This window comes from Convolutriloba macropyga, chromosome 1, assembly GCF_964194025.1.
Source record: "Convolutriloba macropyga chromosome 1, txConMacr16.3, whole genome shotgun sequence".
In the NCBI taxonomy this organism is placed as follows: domain Eukaryota; kingdom Metazoa; phylum Xenacoelomorpha; order Acoela; family Convolutidae; genus Convolutriloba; species Convolutriloba macropyga.
In genome coordinates, this window is record NC_134468.1 from 66,431,010 (window position 1) to 66,452,165 (window position 21,156).

The 21,156-nt window shown below is 38.3% G+C and overlaps 1 protein-coding gene across 2 annotated transcripts in view; it reads left to right on the forward strand.

Moving 5' to 3' along the window:
- The window catches only part of LOC142350795 (lactosylceramide 4-alpha-galactosyltransferase-like), a 52,409-nt gene that overhangs the window by 29,229 nt on the left and 2,024 nt on the right, over positions 1-21,156 (forward strand). For both annotated transcript variants that reach the window (XR_012760917.1, XM_075402754.1), the window contains exon 2: positions 1,193-1,416. Coding sequence is in view for 1 of the 2 variants with exons in the window: in XM_075402754.1 (XP_075258869.1) it covers positions 1,193-1,416 (224 nt within the window). In the remaining variant the exon portion in view is untranslated. The remainder of the gene's footprint in view (positions 1-1,192; positions 1,417-21,156) is intronic.

The window sequence follows — 21,156 nt, forward strand, 5'->3', positions numbered from 1 at the left end:
TGTGTATTTCAGTTCTGTGTATTTCGATCCTTGCAAGACGACGGTTAATTTTGTAAGAACCATAAAAGACGAATGTTTATCTTATAATGATCTTGTAAGACGAATGCTTATCTTGTAAGAATCTTGAAAGACGAATGCCTATCTTGCGAGAATCTTGTAAGACGAATGCTTATCTTGTAAGAATCTGTCAGAAAATCTTGTAAGACGATGCATCCTCTTGTAAGATTCTGACAGAATCTTACAAGATCTTACAAGATAACCATCCCCAGTCCACTCGGGTAGTTAAATGAGTTTTGATTGAGATAAAATTTTTGCAAGGAGCGGAGAAATGGAATTTCTTTACTCAATTCAATATTTTCGAATTGTAGGTTGGCCAATGGGGAGCTGACATTGAATGTATTGGTACAAATATATTAAAAAAGACTGCAGATAAGCTTTCAAGTCATAGGCAAAACATATTCAACAGTGTATAAGACCATGAACAACATAAAGCAACGAGTATAGAAGTCCCATAAAGTTGCAACGCAAGCGAACGTTCGAAAAGCTCGGGGCATGCAAACGGCCAGTGTTTTGCTAGATAACTGCGTGTCCTAAATTTGAACTTTGAGCTTTGAAACGTTTTGTAGCGTTGCAACTCTATGGGACTGACTATGGAAAATCTATCAGAACAATCGAATAAAGGATTACAACGTTTTAAACAACAAATGCTCTTTTATATGACTTTTTTGACGCTCTTTCGGCTGTTACTTCGTCTGATCATTGATCAGCTGAATTTCGGTCAAAATTTTATGCATAACTTCAAAAAATGTAGTTCAAAATGTTCAAACAAATATGTTCAAAGAAGTAGTGCCTAACTCATTCTGTTTGACATTTCATGACTATGATTACCTAAATTTATGACAAACGGATTGTCTTAAGCTTTCCTATTAGAACGTATTATACGCATTTGGAAAGATAATTGTAAATTTGTACTAATTTGAATGTGTGCAAATTATGTCAGATCGTGAAAATACGAAAAACAAGTATGATAAATGGTTCTTAATCGTCTTTTTCAATCGTTAGCTTTAAAAGGAAAACAATTTAATTACTAAACTGAGTGTTTAAAGTCTTAAAATTTTTGGAAATCTAATTTTAAAAAGCTTAAATATCGTTCACTACAAAATATCCGATTATTCTCATAATGTTTTTGCAGGCTTCCTGAGTTCGGCTGTTTTCCCCCAAATGGATCTTATAAAATAAATCTTCTCAATGGTGCACACATCCACCTTGAGAAGGGACACCCATTGGGCCGTGAAATCTTGGAGGAGATAGAAAGAGTATTTCATGCAAGGGGCGAGAGAAACCATATTGGACCACCACTAGTGCACAAAGGTGCACTTGATCTGCTCAACATGAAGAAACTGGTTAATTTTGAAGGTGAGGCCAGCTAGTGACAAGATTTATCAGTTTGTAACTCCAATAAAAGTTTCAATGACATGCCTTGGTTTGAGATGGTTGAAGACTAAAATATCTGAAAATTCACAAATTTGTTGTTATCGGCTGTTTTGAGGCCGTAACTCGCCACAAAAACGTTTTGGAAAATAATATTGTACGGTTTTTGCTGAAAATTATCAGCTTCCTTTTAAAATAATTTAAGTCAACCACTGCCGGCCCCACGCTTGGAATACAAAAAAAAATGGAGGAGGCTAAAACGACAAAAATTTGCCGACAGTCTTTTATATTGTTTTTTGTTTCGTTTTAATTGCTTTGTTCTGCTTGGAGAGAGGGCTTATGGACGCGATTTTACTGCTTGCTCGCGCTTAAGTCTCTATTAATGGTTTTAGTAACTCCAGCACTGTCGTTTCCATGCCCAGAATGTAAAAGGAGGAGGGCAGACACACAAAAAACTATGCTGGAAAAATCTCAAAAATTGGTTTATAACTTGACTAGAGACCGTTCTGACAGTTGTGCAACTGTTTGCTTATTTTACGGCACCTCGTTAAACTTGGTACAACTTTCGTATGGCTCCCTATTAATGTTGTTACGGCTTAATACCGTAACTTAAAAATCATAGATCGGCCTTTGTGAAGGCCGAGCATTAATAATTTTCTCAAACATTTATTGCATCTATTCTGTTTCGGCCCCCCAGGTTACAAAAGTAAGCAAATACTTTTATGACCCCCACGCGCACGCGCTATTTTCTTCCTTAGTAACGTGCTATATAAAAACATACAATTTGTAATTGGGGGTCATGAAAAGCACTGCGGTGCAGAAACAGATTAGATCCCAATTAATTAATTAAAACAACAATGATAATAAGCATGCAACGCAAAGTTGAGTCACTATATGTCGACATATTTCGTTTGTACTTATAATAACACGGTGTACGCTTTATCTTAACAGAGATTATTACGTTAATTACACACTCCTAACGTAAATTTAGAACATTCTATGGATAATCTACATGGTTAACCACCAGCCCCTGACGTCAGTTTTGCATGGAAAGAGTGAAGTTTTGGAGCTATGTCGACATAGATGGGGTTAACCAATCAACGGTTGAGAATCGACACATACAACAAGAACAGCAGGATACAGATAGAAATGAAACCACTACAACAGAGCAGCAGAAAACTTCAAAGTTTGAATGTTAATTTATTAAAAGTGCGAATTGTTGCAATCTCACTTGAGCAGTAAAACCTTGTCTCTCGCTAAAGTGAAGCTTGTAATTTATCTAATCATCGATTTGGTCTTGAACGTTTAAAGTAACTTGAGAGAAAAAAAAATTAAAGAAACTCTGAGAGCGAAACAATAGAGTGACGAATATTTCCTTGTCTTTGACCAGACGAACGATTTGTAATCAGTTCGACGATAATAATAGGCCGTGAAAGATTGATTTTCAGTTAACAGACTTGATGTTTTCAAGCAAAAAACCAAAAATGCTACGTCTTCTATATGGCTTTAGCCCCAGTAACTAGAAGGACCGCTGTTTTGACCAGTAATTCAAGTCCCTTTATGGCAAAGACGAGTTCTCCTCTGTGAATTGTGTTCTATTCTGAAACCGAATGTAACCCTTAGATTTGTTTAAAAACTTAAACAGTGAGCAACCTATAGGGATACAAACCTTCTGGCTTTGAATAGCCCCAATTTAATTTATTGAGCAATTTATTGGATCTATTCTGTTTCGGCCCCCAGGTTAGTAAGCAAAAACTTTTACGACCCCCAGGTGCACGTGCTATTTTCTTCCAAGTAACGTGCTATATGAAAACATACAATTTGTAACTGGGGATCATGAAAAGCACTGCGGAGCTGAAACAGATTAGATCCCAATTAAGTTATTAAAACCTAAATGATAATAAGCATGCAACGCACAGTTGAGTCACTATATGTCGACATATTTCGTTTGTAATTATAATAACACGGTGTACGCTTTATCTTAACATAGAATATTACGTTAATTACACACTCTTTACGTGTATTTAGAACATTCTATGGATAATCTACCTGGTTAACCACCAGCCCCTGACGTCAGTTTTGCATGAAAAAGTGAAGTTTTGGAGTTATGTCGACATAGATGGGGTTAACCAATCAACGGTTGAGAATCGACACATACAACAAGAACAGCAGGATACAGATAGAAATGAAACCACTACAACAGAGCAGCAGAAAACTTCAAAGTTTGAGTGTTAATTTATTAAAAGTGCGAATTGTTGCAATCTCACTTGAGCAGTAAAATAATATCTCTTGCTAAAGTTAAGCTTGTTATTTATCTAATCATCGATTTCGTCTTTTGAACGTTTAAAGTAACTTGAGAGAAAAAAAATTAAAAAACCTCTGATAGCTAAACATTAGGGTGACAAAAATTTCCTTTTCTTTGACCAGACGAACGATTTGTAATCAGTTCGACGAAAATAATAGGCCGTGAAAGATTGAGTTTCAGTTCACAGACTTGAGTTTTTCAAGCAAAAAACCAAAGATGCTACGTCTTCTATATGACTTTAGCCCCAGTGACTAGAAGGACCACTGTTTTGACCAGTAATTCAAGTCCCTTTATGGCAAAGACGAGTTCTCCTCTGTGAATTGTGTTCTATTCTGAAACCAAATGTAACCCTTAGATTCGTTTAAAAACATAAACAGTGAGCAACCTATAGAAATAAAAACCTTCTGGTTTTGAATAGCCCAAATTCGATTTATTGAGTTAATAACAAAACTCAGAAAAATTGTTTCATTTATTAATTGGAATCTACTGATAACTTCCACCAATCGAATTTATTATTCAGCAAAGCTGAACGATTAGTTATATGTTTTGATAAAAATAAAGTTTAATGCGACGGTAACTTAGCGGAAATAAAGTTACAAATGCGAAATGCACAATTTAGTATCCTTACTGCTTCTAAACCACTAGTAACTAACTGGGTGGTATAAAACTTTCATTGCCATTGATAAGAATTCAGCCGTTACATTTGGTCGGCCGACCCTGACCGTGGAATACAAACCGCTGTCTAATCTAGAACAGAGCAAAAAAAAAGACATGGAAGCAATTGGAGATGAACATTAGAACGTCATTGATGAGGCAATTTTGTCGGAAACAAAACTACGGGACAATGAGGCGTCAAAAAGCAGCGTCAAATCAAAAAAATTGTGACTCAGTCACGTAGTCACGGCAACGTCGAGAGACAAAACAAACACTGCATAAAACAGATTGAGTTGAAACTGAAAAACTCTGCAAATTGATCAAATTTAAGGATAGGCAAAAGTTAAAACAGTATATAATTAAATTTTGCATTTTCATATTAGCCAAGAGAAGCTGTTTGTCAAAAGAAGTGATATCCTTAACAATTTGGAATCCTGTCGATTAAACAAAAACCGACAACGCAAATTTTTAATCAATTAAGAATTTGATTGGTTGCCATATATCTATAGTTAGACAAGCATGGCAGATCAGCAGAATGAGATCCCTATCCAAAGCAAGGATGCAGAGCCAAATGATGAAGTTCCAAGACCTATAGGAGAAGTTACCCAAGCTTCCGTTAAGAACCAACAAAAAAACCAGGACAACGAGTCCAAAAGCCTCTTCCGATAAAAGGGTAATGAAATTAGAGAAGCTAGCAGTTCTAGAAAAGGAATTTAACTGCAAGATGCATTTGAGAAGAGTTGAATTTGAAATGAAGCAAAAGGACCTTGAGATGGAATTGCACTGTTTGGAAAAAGAAGGTGCTCTAAAACTAGAAATCGAAGTAGGCACTTGACGCATGAGACACTTATTCCGATAACGGTGCCGCGCTTAGTATAAGCAGCCAATAGGCTTTCAATTGGAAATCTCCAAGGAGCAAAGACGTCCTCGGCTGGCTCGGCTCGACGAATCAGATAGGTTTGCATATTTTTTGTCCCTTTGATTAAGCAAAACAATGGCCACCACAAATACTGAGAAAGCTTACTTAAATCCAGATTCCAAAGCGGCGAGCGTTTCAAATTAAAGAGTTTTCCGGACCGGCGTGAGTTTGATGTACCGAGCAGCAGCAGTAGTCATCTACCAACGTTAAATTTGAATTCTTTCGACGGAAATCTACTAGAGTGGCCGGAATGGTCAAATATGTTTTAAGACAGTTCATAACCGTGCTATTCCCACCATGGCCAGAATTGTCGAATAGGTTTGAAGGCATTTCATAACAGTGCTATTCCCAAAATGAACCATTTGAAAACTTTGCTTACTTGCGGCTATGTCAAGTAAGGGCTACTCCGGAGAGGTTTTTGGTGAAGCTTGGGCTTTCTTGGAATGGAAGTTTGGCCAACCTTACCAAATTGCTGAGAATTCAAAATTTTGCGAATTCAACAGACAATCCGAATGCACATTTCAAAAGCCTTAGTCAGTTATTCAACAACCATCATTAACCTAGTCAGTGTTCTGAAGTACTGCAAATATGAAGGAGACTTGCGATCTAGTGCATATCGCGATTGAAAGTTTGACACCTAACCTGAATGAGATGTTGTGGTTATATTTAGATGAAACCATTGAGCACCGACCAGATCTCGGTCTCTTATAGAAGTGATTATCAAGAATGTCATTCGTTTACAGAGTCTTGTCGCTGCCGCCAGTGGAAAGAAGGGGGATCATCGACAAAATGCGAACAAAACCAAGCAGTTCTCTAAATCCTCGATTTTTAGTGAGAGTTCAAACGTAAAAGAAGCCCAGTAAAAAAATAACGGTTACTGCCAAATAACCGATGGAACACACAAAATTTGGAACTGTCCTCTAATTAATACATGAATGTGAATGATCGTTATGCTACTCTGAGGAGGCAACAATTATGTTACGGACGTCTGGGAAAGGGCAAGCAATCAAAGATTGTAAATTCAACGCTTCTGTATATGGATGTAACGAAAAGCACAACCGAATGCAACACTGGAAAACCCTAAGGACGAGGGCAACCACGCAGCAACAGTCAGTCAAGTTGACGAGCTTTCTTCAGCTAGTTCCAATCTCGATTCAGAGCCGTGACAACAGGTTAAGCACATATGTTTTCCTCGATAGTGGATCAATGGTATCATTCATCGATCAAAGCGTTAATGAGAAGTTGCAAGCCAAGGCTACCGATGTTACGCTTACCATAGCTGGCATACACGGAGCAAAAAATTTGACGACAGAAAAGGTGTCCATCAAAATAAAGGAATTGCATTCAAAGTACGTTCAGTAGTAGTTTCTGTACACACGTCATTTTCATTGGGAACCACAAACTACGGCTACAATAAGCAGAAGCAAAGCTTCAACTACTTGAATGCTATTCCCAACAAAACGTTCAATTTTTTGAAATTCGGCATCATTCTGGGTCAAAATACTTACGAGCTAGAGAGCCTATTGGACTACAAGATAGGAACACAAAGTGATTTTTTTGCCGCTCTAGGAAAATTACAATGGGTAGTCAGTGGACCCATCACGGGAAGCAGAAGACGAATTGTTTGTCATTTCGCTTTCACAGAAGATGTGAAAGTGGCTGAGAGCATCCAAATATGGTGGGACATAGAAACCTATGCTCCCAAAATTGGCGTCGTCGGTCGGTCAAAGAAGGAACTGCAAGCCCAAAAGATGACAGAGCACAAAAAAGATTACAGGTGATTGATGTGAAGTGGGAGTGCTATGGAGTGAATCAGAGCCAAACCTGCCAAACAACTACAGCTGTACTATTGGGTCAACTGTACTCAAGGGAGTGACGAATCCAAAAAGAACCGAACCTGAAAGGTATGTATCAAAAGATACAGTTGTAAAGAACAGTTTTGCAAAGCTTTTAGACGCATCCAAATCTGTCACACCATTCAGTGCTCAACCCGAACATGCCTAACCAAACAAGACTTGTTTGGAATGCGGCATCAAAGCACACAGACGTATGCCTAAACGACAAGCAACTAACAAGGCTTGATCTGTTGCATGGGTTGATTCAAACAATTTACAGATTTTGTGTGGGACTAAAAGCCCTACTGCAGATATGGAATTGATGTTCCTGCAAGGATAGAACTTGCTTGAGATTTCTATGGCGCCCGAGAATTAATCAAGTTGTTCGAGTATTAAAATATCAGCGTCACTTGTTTGAAGCCATGAGCTCTTCGACTTGCACATACTATCATCTCAAACAATTAGGACTCGATAACTAAGAGTTGTATCCAATTGCAGAGAAAGAATTACAAAACAACTTCTACCTGGAAGATTTAATCAAATCAGTTGAAACCCTTGAAGAGGCAATTGAAATCTTCAGTCAACTGGGAGATCTTATTTCGCAGAAAGGATTTGAACAGAAAAAGTGGATAAGCAACACCGACGAGGTTTCCGAAGCAATTCCAGTAGACTTGAAATCAACCAGCATCAGAAAACAAGTAGATCAAGTGACCGCATCGAAGTGTTTGCTCCGTTCAGTGTTTACATGAGACAACTTCTCAAAGAAATAGCGGCTGAAAATGGTCAGCATTGAGACAACGAAGTGGAACTCTTGAGGTGGAAAAAACAACTGCCAATTGTAGCTGAAATCGATCGAAGACAGTTCAATACAGTGGGAGGGATGGAATTTCATTTTTTTGCTGACGCATCTGAAGACACGATGCGTGTGATGGCCTACCTCTAATTGCAACCGAAGGAACACTCAGCCGATTTAGCATTTGTAATCGTAAAGTGCAAAGAGGCACCGATGGAATATCCTTCAAAACCACGACTGGAATTGGAAGCAGCAGTCATGGCAGTACGGTCGAAGAAACACATAGTCAAGGAAAATGGAGTGAAGATACAATTTTGCAGTTTTTGGTCAGACTCAGCAACAATACATCAGTGGTTACACAGCTCCCATCGTTAACAACAAGTGTTTATAGCAACTCGAGTTGCTGAGATATTGGATACAATTGATGTTTCACAGTGGAGACATGTGAGCGATATCAACAACCCAGCGGACATTGGCCCGAGAGTGATTAGCATTGAAAAACTCAGGAGGAGTGAGTGGCTCACTGGCCGGTCTGGTTAAAGCAACCACAGAGTGAATGGCCAAAGCAATTCAACTTCGACTTTGTCTCGGATGAGGAGAACGTACCTTCATCAGTCTTCATGACAGAGGCTGGAGAAAACAAAGCGCTTCCTAAAGGGGAACGATTAAGTAATTTTGACAGGCTATTAAAAACAATGGCAGACGTACAACAAGCTTTTTGCAACACAATATAAAGCTGCAACACTTGTAATTAGCATTGACGAAAAAGAAAAAGCAAATGCAATCATCTTCAGGTAACAACAGCGAGAAAAGTTCAAAACGAATTCCAAAGAGCAACAAAATTTTACAATTCTTACCTTTCTTGGATGAGGGGACTTATTTGTGCCAAATGTAGAATAGGTAAAATGCAGTTGGCTTCAACGCTAAACATCCAGTATTGTTACATTGGAAATACCATGCAGTTGAATTGTTCTTGCGAACCGAACACAAAAACAATCAACACGAAGGCCGAGAGCATGTCAGAAACATTGTTCAGCAGAAGATGTGGATCCTGGGCATACGAAAGCCTAACGATCAATCAAGAACAAATGTGTTACCAACAGAAAAGGTAGAGCAGCAAAGATAACACCAGTAATGACAGATCTAACCCAAGAGCCTTTAGATGCTTCAACAGCCTTTACAAATGTTGGAGTCAACAACAGTTGGGCGAAGAAAAGAAAAACGATGGTGTTGTCTGTTCATATATCTTACTGTGAGAGCAGTGCACATGGAAGTGGTACCCAAGTTAGATTCAGATAGTTGTCTCAATGCAATAATGCGATTTATTACATGTAGAGGAAAACAAAGTACAATAAAAGACGACAAGGGGACAAATTTTATTGGAGTTGAACGAGAATTTACTGAGAACGTTGCGGCACGGATCAACGAAGGGATTGAAAAACATCTAATTCAGCCAGAAACACTATCGAAATTCAACCCATTCGCAGCTCCAAAATTTTAAGGGGTATGGGAACGTTAAGTCAACTTTCAATAAAAAACTGTTTGTGGTGTTGGGAAACAGATCTGTCAGCGAGGACGTTCTTTCATCTACGATGTGTATTTTGGAACAATCATTGACTGCGAGACCGTTGACTCCAGTGAGTTCAGGTGTTAATGACCTGGAAGCATTGACCCCAATCATTTTTTGTGGCAACAAGAATGTTTCCTTGCCCCATATACCATGCGCAGAATTGTTTGTCGATCAACGAAAGCTCTTCCGACAAACTCAAGCTTATGCTAATCTCATTTGGGACAGATTTCGAATTAAGTACCTGCCAATGTTGAACAACCGGCAAAAATGGCGCTCTACAGCGAACGAAAAACTTACAGAAGGCGATCTCGTTTAATTGATCGAAGACAGCGGCAAGCGAGGATATTATAATCTGCTCTTGTGTCGGAAACCATCGAAGGGTCGGACGGAGTGATTCGATCAACAAAGGTTCGCACGAACGATGGAGTTTACAAGAGACCAGTGGTGAAGCTTGCTACTGTGTTTCAAAACAGGAAAAATGACTTCGTGATGGAAAACAGGGCGGCGATGTGAAGGCCGAGCGTTAATATTTTCCACATTTATTTACTTTATTAAAACAACATATTTGGAGAAGCTTGCGAAGCAAAGTCACTATATGTCGACAAAATTTGTTTCTAAATTCAATAACACGGAGTTCAACTTAGATTATTGCGTCATTTCTACATCAAAATCCTTACGTCTACTTGTAACATTCTATGGATAATCCACCAACCTCGGACAACGTTTTTGGCATGGCAAAAGTGACGTTTTGGAGTTAGGTCGACATTATGGGGTTTAACTAATCAACAGTTGAGAATTAACATATACAACAAAAAAGCAGGCCACAGATAGAACTTATACCACAACAACGAAGGAGCTGAAATATTTAACGTTTGAATGTTAAATTAACAAAAGTGCAAATTGTTGCAATCTCTCTTGAGCAGTAAAAATACCGTCTCCTGCTATTGTGAAGCTTGCTATTTATCTAACCAATATAGTCTTGAAAGTTTTAGTAACTTGAGAGAAAGGAAATTAATAATCCTCTGAGAGCTTTTGTTTTCTTTGTTTTCTTTGAGAAAAATTTTGTTTTCTTTGACCAGACGAACGATTGTTAAACAGATCGTCGAAAGTAATAGGCGTTGAAAGATAAATTTGCAGTTCACAGACTTCAGTTGTTCAAGTCAAAAACCTAGATCCCACGTAGGCCCCAGTGAAAAACGAAGGACCACTGTTTTGACCAATAATTCAAGTCCCCTTGTGACAAAACAGGGTTTTACTTAGTGAGTTGGGTTCATTTCTGAAACCGAATGTACTCCTTAGATTCGTTTAAAAGCATAAACAGTGAGCAACCTATAGGGATAGAAATTTTCTAGTTTTGATTAGCCCAACTTGAATTTTTCAGTTATAAAAAAATCTCAGAAAAATTGTTTGTTTAGTTGATTAGAATTTACTGACTAGTTCCAGCAGTCGAATTTATTATGCAGCAAAGCTGAACAATTAGTTATTTGTAATAATAAAACAAAGTTTAATGCGACGGTAATTTACAGTATAGCGGATATAAAGTTACAAAAGCGAACTGCACCACTTAGTATCACGACAGCTTGTAAACCACTTATAGCGAACCGGGCGGTAAAGAACTTTCCTTGTAACTGATAGCAAAGCAACCGTTACAGCCCTACTACGAGCCGCAGAAAATTTAACAGACATTAGAACTGTTTACTACCGTTCTACGGCCTGATCAATATTATTTAAAACGTCCAAAAACCAATAATGTGGCACCATCTGACCCCGTGGGGTTGCTAGATTACCGTTTGGCACATAGTTCTTGGTTAATAGATTTCAACCCACTCTCGATTTAAAACAAAAACGATATAATAGTCGAAAAATGACAAATGACAACGAATAATATCTCCAAAACTTAATAACATGTTTTAACTGAATACTGATGTGGCGTTATATGGAAAGTTTTAATACAATCATAAAACAATTTGTTGAATGAATGCTCATTCAATAAGTTTAATATTTGAAAATGTTAGAATTTCACTAAAACTTCTGCGTAATGACGCAACAAATAGGACTTCGAGTGTTTTCTAATATGCATTTCGGTCTTTAACTGCTATTTTGGTGTAATGGCAGAGGGTGAATTGATTTGGTTTGGGGTTACAATTTGCGGCTTTTGATGGGGATGGAGTTGAAAACAAGTAGTCCTTAAGTTAAGGTTATTCAACGCAATTTCGCGCGAAAGTCTTTTCCATTTGGACTTAATATGTACTTTTGCTACTTATTGTTTTTCCAAATGACAAATGTGTCCGATGGGTTTCCAAACAAGTATATAACAGCATAGAGAAGTTCAGCGCAACAAACACCGTATAACGCCAGGAAAACCTCGTGCTATCTTACTAACAATCTTATAAGAGCGTTTTCAACAGAGAGTGTGATTTGATCAAATAAACATGCTCAAAATTTCGTTGCGTGAAAATTTGGTCTGCATTATTATTGCACTGTTCAGCATGATTATTTGGAAGCAAAACAAGACTTCCGCTGGCTTGATCAAATATCGTAATTTTTAATAAAGCACATTAAGATTATCTAAACAAGTTTCAATAGTCAGATGTGCATTACAATTGTGCTAAAAGATTTCGTTTCGCAGTGATCAAGAGTGAATGGGAACGGCCGCTTTTCAAAATATAGGAGACTTCTTCAAAGAAAACATGAAAAAATTCGCATTATTTTAATGCGGAAATTCGCATTATTTTATAAAGGAGACTTTAATTGTAAATTGAATTCAATTTAATTCAAACAGAACTAGATTTTAAGGTCGAATAAAAGATCTGTCGTTTTGACGAGGCTGGATGTCACTTAATATTAGATTCGAAACTCTTCAATTTCAAAGTTTTTTGTGCATGTGAATCATGGTTATTGAATGAATATTTTATTCGTTTTCTATAGGGTTACGGCATAGAGCTGATTTGATCCAAACAGCACAATTTAAACTACTAATTTAAGGGTTTCCTCGTAAATGTGATACGGTTAAAAAAAATGCCCCATTCGTGAGTTCGAGCATATGAAAAAATAAATTATGCTGATTTGGAGGTAATTGCTTTACCTTAGTTACATGGTCAAGAGAATTCCAGCCCAATTCTTCTCATTTTTCACTCTAAAACGTTCTCATGTCAAGTCTCACAATTTTCTCTTGTGTGACGAATAGTCACAATAGTGACAAAAATAAGTCTCTTTTGATTTCACAAGAAACAATTTTCGAGTGATTGCACAATTTTCATGTAAAGAAGAGTATGAGGAAAGGCTGTTCCAGATTGGAAATATTGTCGCCATGTTGTTTTTCAGTTGCTCTTGAAAACTGACGAAATAAAAAAAACTGCAAAACTTTTTTTTGAAAACTTAGTCGAGTTTAAGTCTATAAACCCGATGTAAGTCACACGAGATTTGGTTTGACCGACATTCTAACATCAGTCCATCAAGTATTTCAGCAATTACAGCAATTTTTTAAATGTTTATGTGAGCAAAAATTTCCACCCAAGAAAGAGCACCGAGGAGAGAGCATAAAAGACAAAAACTTTTTTGTTTCGTTACATGTGAATTAATATTGAAGTAGTAAGATCCTTAAACTGTTCTGATCGGTATTTTTGAGTTGAAGGCAACCAAAAACTTAAATATTCCATTTTCAAGATTTCAAAAGTAGGGCTGCGCCAAATAATGTCCAGAGACAGATAATAAAAAGTAACCTCATAGCCGTTTTAACTGACTCATAACTCCCCAGGTTGAGGTGCAGACCCATTATTGCTTTATGATCAGACCCAATCGAGTGCACACCCGTGTGTTCCCAGACCGAAATTACAGGGTCTGAACGGAAGTTCGAGCGCACTACATTCTGGACCATGGTCCGGAGTTGGTCTGGTCAGAGGTCAATTTGGTCTGAAAAGTCTGATCAAAGGCGTATTCGAGCGCACTTAAGTCTGATCGTAAACGTTTCGAGCGAAATTGGGTCTGATCGAAAGCGCATTCGATCGCATTTAAGTCTGACCATAAACGGTTCGAGCGCAATTGGGTCTGATCAGGGACTATTGCGATCGCCTTTTTTTTTATTTTTTTCCCTGAGAGATGTTGGCTCGGCTAAGAGGCAACAATAAAGCAGCGTTCTGCTCATTAATGTCTGAAACCGCAACTGGGTCTGACCATCTAAAGTCCGATAGCTCTGATCAGAAAAAAGAGAGTCCAGCTGATAGCAAAGGCCAGTCCCCTTCAGAGAAAATTTTCATTAACTGGAGAAGACGATATTTCATCCATTGTGTCAGAAATATACACTAAACGGTATTCTAAATGAAAACTGTTCTCAACTGTTGGGTTTCGTTTTCTTCAGCAATACTTTTATGTTTGGTTTTTCCTTAGATGAATTAAAATCTGCAAACATCAGTTTTTATGAAAAGAATATATTATAGCAAAACTAAGAGATTTCTTCAAAAGTTAAATTTTTTCTGATCAGAACTGGTTTCGAGCGCATTTCAGTCTGATCAAAAAGGACTGCAAGCGCAACTGGGTCAGACCATAAATGTTTCGAGCGCAACTGGGTCTGATCATAGTCTGATTAAGGTCTGGGCAAGGGTCTGAATTTGAGTCTGGACCAAGGTCTGAAGATGGTCTGAACAGAAAGCCATCGGTCTGATAAGTCTGACCAGAGACTCTCTGTGTCTGGAAAGTCTGTTCAGAGGTAACTTGGGTCTGGAAAGTCTGATCAGAGTTAAATTCTATCGGAAAAGTCTGATCAGAGATTATTTCTTTGTGGAAAGTCTGATCAGACGAAAACTTGGGTCTGGAAAGTTCCAGACCATAAATGTTTCGAGCGCAACTGGGTCTGATCATAGTCTGATTAAGGTCTGGGCAAGGGTCTGAATTTGAGTCTGGACCAAGGTCTGAAGATGGTCTGAACAGAAAGCCATCGGTCTGATAAGTCTGACCAGAGACTCTCTGTGTCTGGAAAGTCTGTTTTGAGGTAACTTGGGTCTGGAAAGTCTGATCAGAGTTAAATTCTATCGGAAAAGTCTGATCAGAGATTATTTCTTTGTGGAAAGTCTGATCAGACGAAAACTTGGGTCTGGACCTCAACCTGCGTCATAAAAAATGTTCTATTTGGGAGGGAACAAACGGACCACAGAAAATTCATATTGATGTCTCTACGAGACGAATGATAAAACATAAGATGACAAAAGACAACAACAGTAATAATCAATTAATAATCAATATCAAACCATGTTGCTCGCACAAATCGTGTGTTGGAAGAAATGAAACAAAAGCAAATGAGTTTTCAATTGGTTACTCAACAATTCGCAATGCTGTTGCCGACTGTTGGCCGGTCAATTTTCAAATCTACAAATTAACAGATAATAAAAAGTAACCTCATAGCCGTTTTAACTGACTCATAACTCCCCAGGTTGAGGTGCAGACCCAAATTGCTTTATGATCAGACCCAATCGAGTGCACACCCGTGTGTTCCCGGACCGAAATTACAGGGTCTGAACGGAAGTTCGAGCGCACTACATTCTGGACCATGGTCCGGAGTTGGTCTGGTCAGAGGTTAATTTGGTCTGAAAAGTCTGATCATAGGCGTATTCGAGCGCACTTAAGTCTGATCGTAAACGGTTCGAGCGAAATTGGGTCTGATCGGAAGCGCATTCGATCGCATTTAAGTCTGACCATAAACGGTTCGAGCGCAATTGGGTCTGATCAGGAACTATTGCGATCGCCTTATTTTTTTTATTTTTTTTCCCTGAGAGATGTTGGCTCGGCTAAGAGGCAACAATAAAGCAGCGTTCTGCTCATTAATGTCTGCAACCGCAACTGGGTCTGACCATCTAAAGACCGATAGCTCTGATCAGAAAAAAGAGAGTCCAGCTGATAGCAAAGGCCAGTCCCCTTCAGAGAAAATTTTCATTAACCGGAGAAGACGATGTTTCTTATGGAAAGCTGTCTAAACTCATCCAATGAGTCAGAAATATACACTAAACGGTATTCAAAATGAAAACTGTTCTCAACTGTTGGGTTTCGTTTTCTTCAGCAATACTTTTATGTTTGGTTTTTCCTTAGATGAATTAAAATCTGCAAACATCAGTTTTTATGAAAAGAATATATTATAGCAAAACTAAGAGATTTCTTCAAAAGTAAAATTTTTTCTGATCAGAACTGGTTTCGAGCGCATTTCAGTCTGATCAAAAAGGACTGCAAGCGCAACTGGGTCAGACCATAAATGTTTCGAGCGCAACTGGGTCTGATCATAGTCTGATTAAGGTCTGGGCAAGGGTCTGAATTTGAGTCTGGACCAAGGTCTGAAGATGGTCTGAACAGAAAGCCATCGGTCTGATAAGTCTGACCAGAGATTCTCTGTGTCTGGAAAGTCTGTTCAGAGGTAACTTGGGTCTGGAAAGTCTGATCAGAGTTAAATTCTATCGGAAAAGTCTGATCAGAGATTATTTCTTTGTGGAAAGTCTGATCAGACGAAAACTTGGGTCTGGACCTCAACCTGCGTCATAAAAAATGTTCTATTTGGGAGGGAACAAACGGACCACAGAAAATTCATATTGATGTCTCTACGAGACGAATGATAAAACATAAGATGACAAAAGACAACAACAGTAATAGTCAATTAATAATCAATATCGAAACCATGTTGCTCGCACAAATCGTGTGTTGGAAGAAATGAAACAAAAGCAAATGAGTTTTCAATTGGTTACTCAACAATTCGCAATGCTGTTGCCGACTGTTGGCCGGTCAATTTTCAAATCTACAAATTAACAGATAATAAAAAGTAACCTCATAGCCGTTTTAACTGACTCATAACTCCCCAGGTTGAGGTGCAGACCCAAATTGCTTTATGATCAGACCCAATCGAGTGCACACCCGTGTGTTCCCGGACCGAAATTACAGGGTCTGAACGGAAGTTCGAGCGCACTACATTCTGGACCATGGTCCGGAGTTGGTCTGGTCAGAGGTTAATTTGGTCTGAAAAGTCTGATCATAGGCGTATTCGAGCGCACTTAAGTCTGATCGTAAACGGTTCGAGCGAAATTGGGTCTGATCGGAAGCGCATTCGATCGCATTTAAGTCTGACCATAAACGGTTCGAGCGCAATTGGGTCTGATCAGGAACTATTGCGATCGCCTTATTTTTTTTATTTTTTTTCCCTGAGAGATGTTGGCTCGGCTAAGAGGCAACAATAAAGCAGCGTTCTGCTCATTAATGTCTGCAACCGCAACTGGGTCTGACCATCTAAAGACCGATAGCTCTGATCAGAAAAAAGAGAGTCCAGCTGATAGCAAAGGCCAGTCCCCTTCAGAGAAAATTTTCATTAACTGGAGAAGACGATGTTTCTTATGGAAAGCTGTCTAAACTCATCCATTGAGTCAGAAATATACACTAAACGGTATTCAAAATGAAAACTGTTCTCAACTGTTGGGTTTCGTTTTCTTCAGCAATACTTTTATGTTTGGTTTTTCCTTAGATGAATTAAAATCTGCAAACATCAGTTTTTATGAAAAGAATATATTATAGCAAAACTAAGAGATTTCTTCAAAAGTAAAATTTTTTCTGATCAGAACTGGTTTCGAGCGCATTTCAGTCTGATCAAAAAGGACTGCAAGCGCAACTGGGTCAGACCATAAATGTTTCGAGCGCAACTGGGTCTGATCATAGTCTGATTAAGGTCTGGGCAAGGGTCTGAATTTGAGTCTGGACCAAGGTCTGAAGATGGTCTGAACAGAAAGCCATCGGTCTGATAAGTCTGACCAGAGACTCTCTGTGTCTGGAAAGTCTGTTCAGAGGTAACTTGGGTCTGGAAAGTCTGATCAGAGTTAAATTCTATCGGAAAAGTCTGATCAGAGATTATTTCTTTGTGGAAAGTCTGATCAGACGAAAACTTGGGTCTGGACCTCAACCTGCGTCATAAAAAATGTTCTATTTGGGAGGGAACAAACGGACCACAGAAAATTCATATTGATGTCTCTACGAGACGAATGATAAAACATAAGATGACAAAAGACAACAACAGTAATAGTCAATTAATAATCAATATCGAAACCATGTTGCTCGCACAAATCGTGTGTTGGAAGAAATGAAACAAAAGCAAATGAGTTTTCAATTGGTTACTCAACAATTCGCAATGCTGTTGCCGACTGTTGGCCGGTCAATTTTCAAATCTACAAATTAACAGATAATAAAAAGTAACCTCATAGCCGTTTTAACTGACTCATAACTCCCCAGGTTGAGGTGCAGACCCAAATTGCTTTATGATCAGACCCAATCGAGTGCACACCCGTGTGTTCCCGGACCGAAATTACAGGGTCTGAACGGAAGTTCGAGCGCACTACATTCTGGACCATGGTCCGGAGTTGGTCTGGTCAGAGGTCAATTTGGTCTGAAAAGTCTGATCATAGGCGTATTCGAGCGCACTTAAGTCTGATCGTAAACGGTTCGAGCGAAATTGGGTCTGATCAGGAACTATTGCGATCGCCTTATTTTTTTTATTTTTTTTCCCTGAGAGATGTTGGCTCGGCTAAGAGGCAACAATAAAGCAGCGTTCTGCTCATTAATGTCTGCAACCGCAACTGGGTCTGACCATCTAAAGACCGATAGCTCTGATCAGAAAAAAGAGAGTCCAGCTGATAGCAAAGGCCAGTCCCCTTCAGAGAAAATTTTCATTAACTGGAGAAGACGATGTTTCTTATGGAAAGCTGTCTAAACTCATCCATTGAGTCAGAAATATACACTAAACGGTATTCAAAATGAAAACTGTTCTCAACTGTTGGGTTTCGTTTTCTTCAGCAATAACTTGGGTCTGGAAAGTCTGATCAGAGTTAAATTCTATTGGAAAAGTCTGATCAGAGATTATTTCTTTGTGGAAAGTCTGATCAGACGAAAACTTGGGTCTGGACCTCAACCTGCATCATAAAAAGTGTTCTATTTGGGAGGGAACAAAAGGACAACAGAAAATTCATATTGATGTCTCTACGAGACGTATGATAAAACATTAGATGACAAAAGACAACAACTGTAATAATCAATTAATAATCAATATCGAAACCATGTTGCTCGCACAAATCGTGTGTTGGAAGAAATGAAACAAAAGCAAATGAGTTTTCAATTGGTTACTCAACAATTTGCAATGCGGTTGCCGACTGTTGGCCGGTCAATTTTCAAATCTACAAATTAACTAAAGATGGAGGTTTCACTGAGACTGAAGCGTCAGTTGTGATAAAGGAGTTGAAAACTGCAAAATTGTCAAATAGTAATAATTGTAAAGAAAACTTGATGCGATCTCGTCAAAAACGAGAGATCAGATTCTGGCGCTAAAGTTTATCAGCTTTTAGCAATGACGGAAGTTCATTTCGGGACCTGACCAAATTGAGTATGCGCACCATAGACTGTAAAAACCAGACATTGCTAGTGGCAATCACTAGAAATAGCAAAAAAGAGCCGAACAAAACAATAATTTATACAGAATTTGCATCAACTGAAATATCTGTGGTATCTTTCAGATAATGTCCAGGAATAGCCGTGTCGAGGTTTTTGGGTAAATTTTTGTCATAAATGCGTGAATGCGGTGAATTTTTGAAAGAAATGCGGTGATTGCGGTGAATGCAGTGAAATAAATGTTTCACCGCATTTCATCGCATTTCTTGCATAAAACTCACCGCAAAGTTTACCACATTTCTTACAAAAATTCACCGCATCGGTTTTTTGTGGCAAATTAATGTAAGAAATGCGGTGAAAGCGGTGAATGCGGCGAAAAAAAATTTCACCACTTTTCACCGCATTTCTTGCAAAAGTTCACCGGGAAAATCACCACATCTCTTACAAAAAAACTACCACATTTGCTTTCCAACTTTTACTCAATCCGATTTAAATTCACAAGAAATAGCTAAGAAGCAAGTGAGATTGGGGCAGTGGAATAAGCAGTTGAGGGCATGCAGGAGGTCTGAGGTTGGAACCCGTGTAGGGACATTTGTTTTGTAAGAATACGGAGAAAGCGGTGAAAATAAATAATTCACCGCGATTCATCGGAAAAAGATGTAAGAAAAACGCGGTGAAATTTTTTTTTCTCCGCTTTTCACCACAGTTTTTGCAAAAATTCACCGCCAAAACTCAAACCGGGTAGTAAAAGACTCAGTGTCGTTGGCAGCTTAGAACAACTTGAAATTGAGCTTGTAGAACTTAAAGATTGACTAAACAAGAAGCAGAGCAATAGCTAATACAACGTCAAAGTTGGCAGGAAAATAAATTAAAAACGCCATCGATATATCATAGCGAGTTGGTTACAAGACTGAGCTGGAATTAGAAGGTGTTCTCAGGTCACAAAGAAAAAACACTCTCTCTGGTCATCTGAAAGGACAGCGGGTGCAACATCCGCAGGATCATCGACTACATGGAGGTAGACTGTCTGATTTTACCAATGATATGGGTTGACTTCAGAGCTTTTCTTCAAGAAACCTTATAATCTCGAACAAGTTTTTTTTTAATCTGATCAAAACAAGTTTCCAATCATGAGAAAATAAAAAAAAACAAATATATTTTGTTTAATTTCTGATAACTCTAGCGATTTGAAGAACATCCAGTGTCTCCCAAAACAGAAAACGTGCTTTTGTGCTGGTTATGGGTTCGAATCGTTGAACGCAATTGAATGATCAGTTCTAACTACACTTCGATTTCTAAACAAACAGATTTTTTTTCAGCGGCACTACACTTGGATCGCAAAATTTTAAGACAGAGGCTGATAGAGTACGAGAATCATCGACCATTGACAACAATGCAATTCTGTGCTCAAGAAAAGATAACTCCTTATTAACATAATGTGCATCTGTAATAACAAAAAGACCGCTACCACCATCCGAGGAAAATGTCAAACCAACCTTACAGATCCAAAACTTGCAAACATCCAAGTCTTCAGAACTAGAAATGTGAAAAGACAAGGCACTTGATGTCCATCAATTTGAAAAAGCAAACGTAAATGAAACCAAAGATAAACATCAAAAGGTTTTGCAACAACACTACATCAACAATACAGACAAACTAAATCAAATAATAAAGCAAGGTCACGGAAAAATACCAATATGTCACCCTGAAAGGAGAGCTTCTATCAGGACTAGAATTACTTCAGTGCTTTATTGGAATTATAAATCACTTTTTTGAACTACAAATAGGGTTATCTGCGGATATAAAAGCACTGTTTCATCAAACTGCTGTCCCATGCGATAACAGTTGATGGCAAAATTTTCTTGGCCGCAAGTACCTGATGAAAAATAGAAATATGGAACTGTATCAGACATGTTTGCCGTACGAAAAGCTCGTCAATTGGCGAAAAATGCGCTCTGCATAAGGTTGCGAATGATGATAACATCAACGACAAACACATCCGCAATGTATTACTTAAACTATTTCTATGAAGGAATCAGTACCCCCGAGAAACATTTGAATTATATCAAAAAATTACACAAAATACTTAGAATGATGGCAATTTTTCTTATATTTTTCTGGAGGTTGATGCCGAACTTTTAGACTGCTAATCTTCTCGTAGGAATCAATGCATGAAACAAAATTATAGTGAACTTTGGCATAGCCAAATGATTTGTAGCACTCATCACGTAATTGAAAACTCTGAAGTTTCAG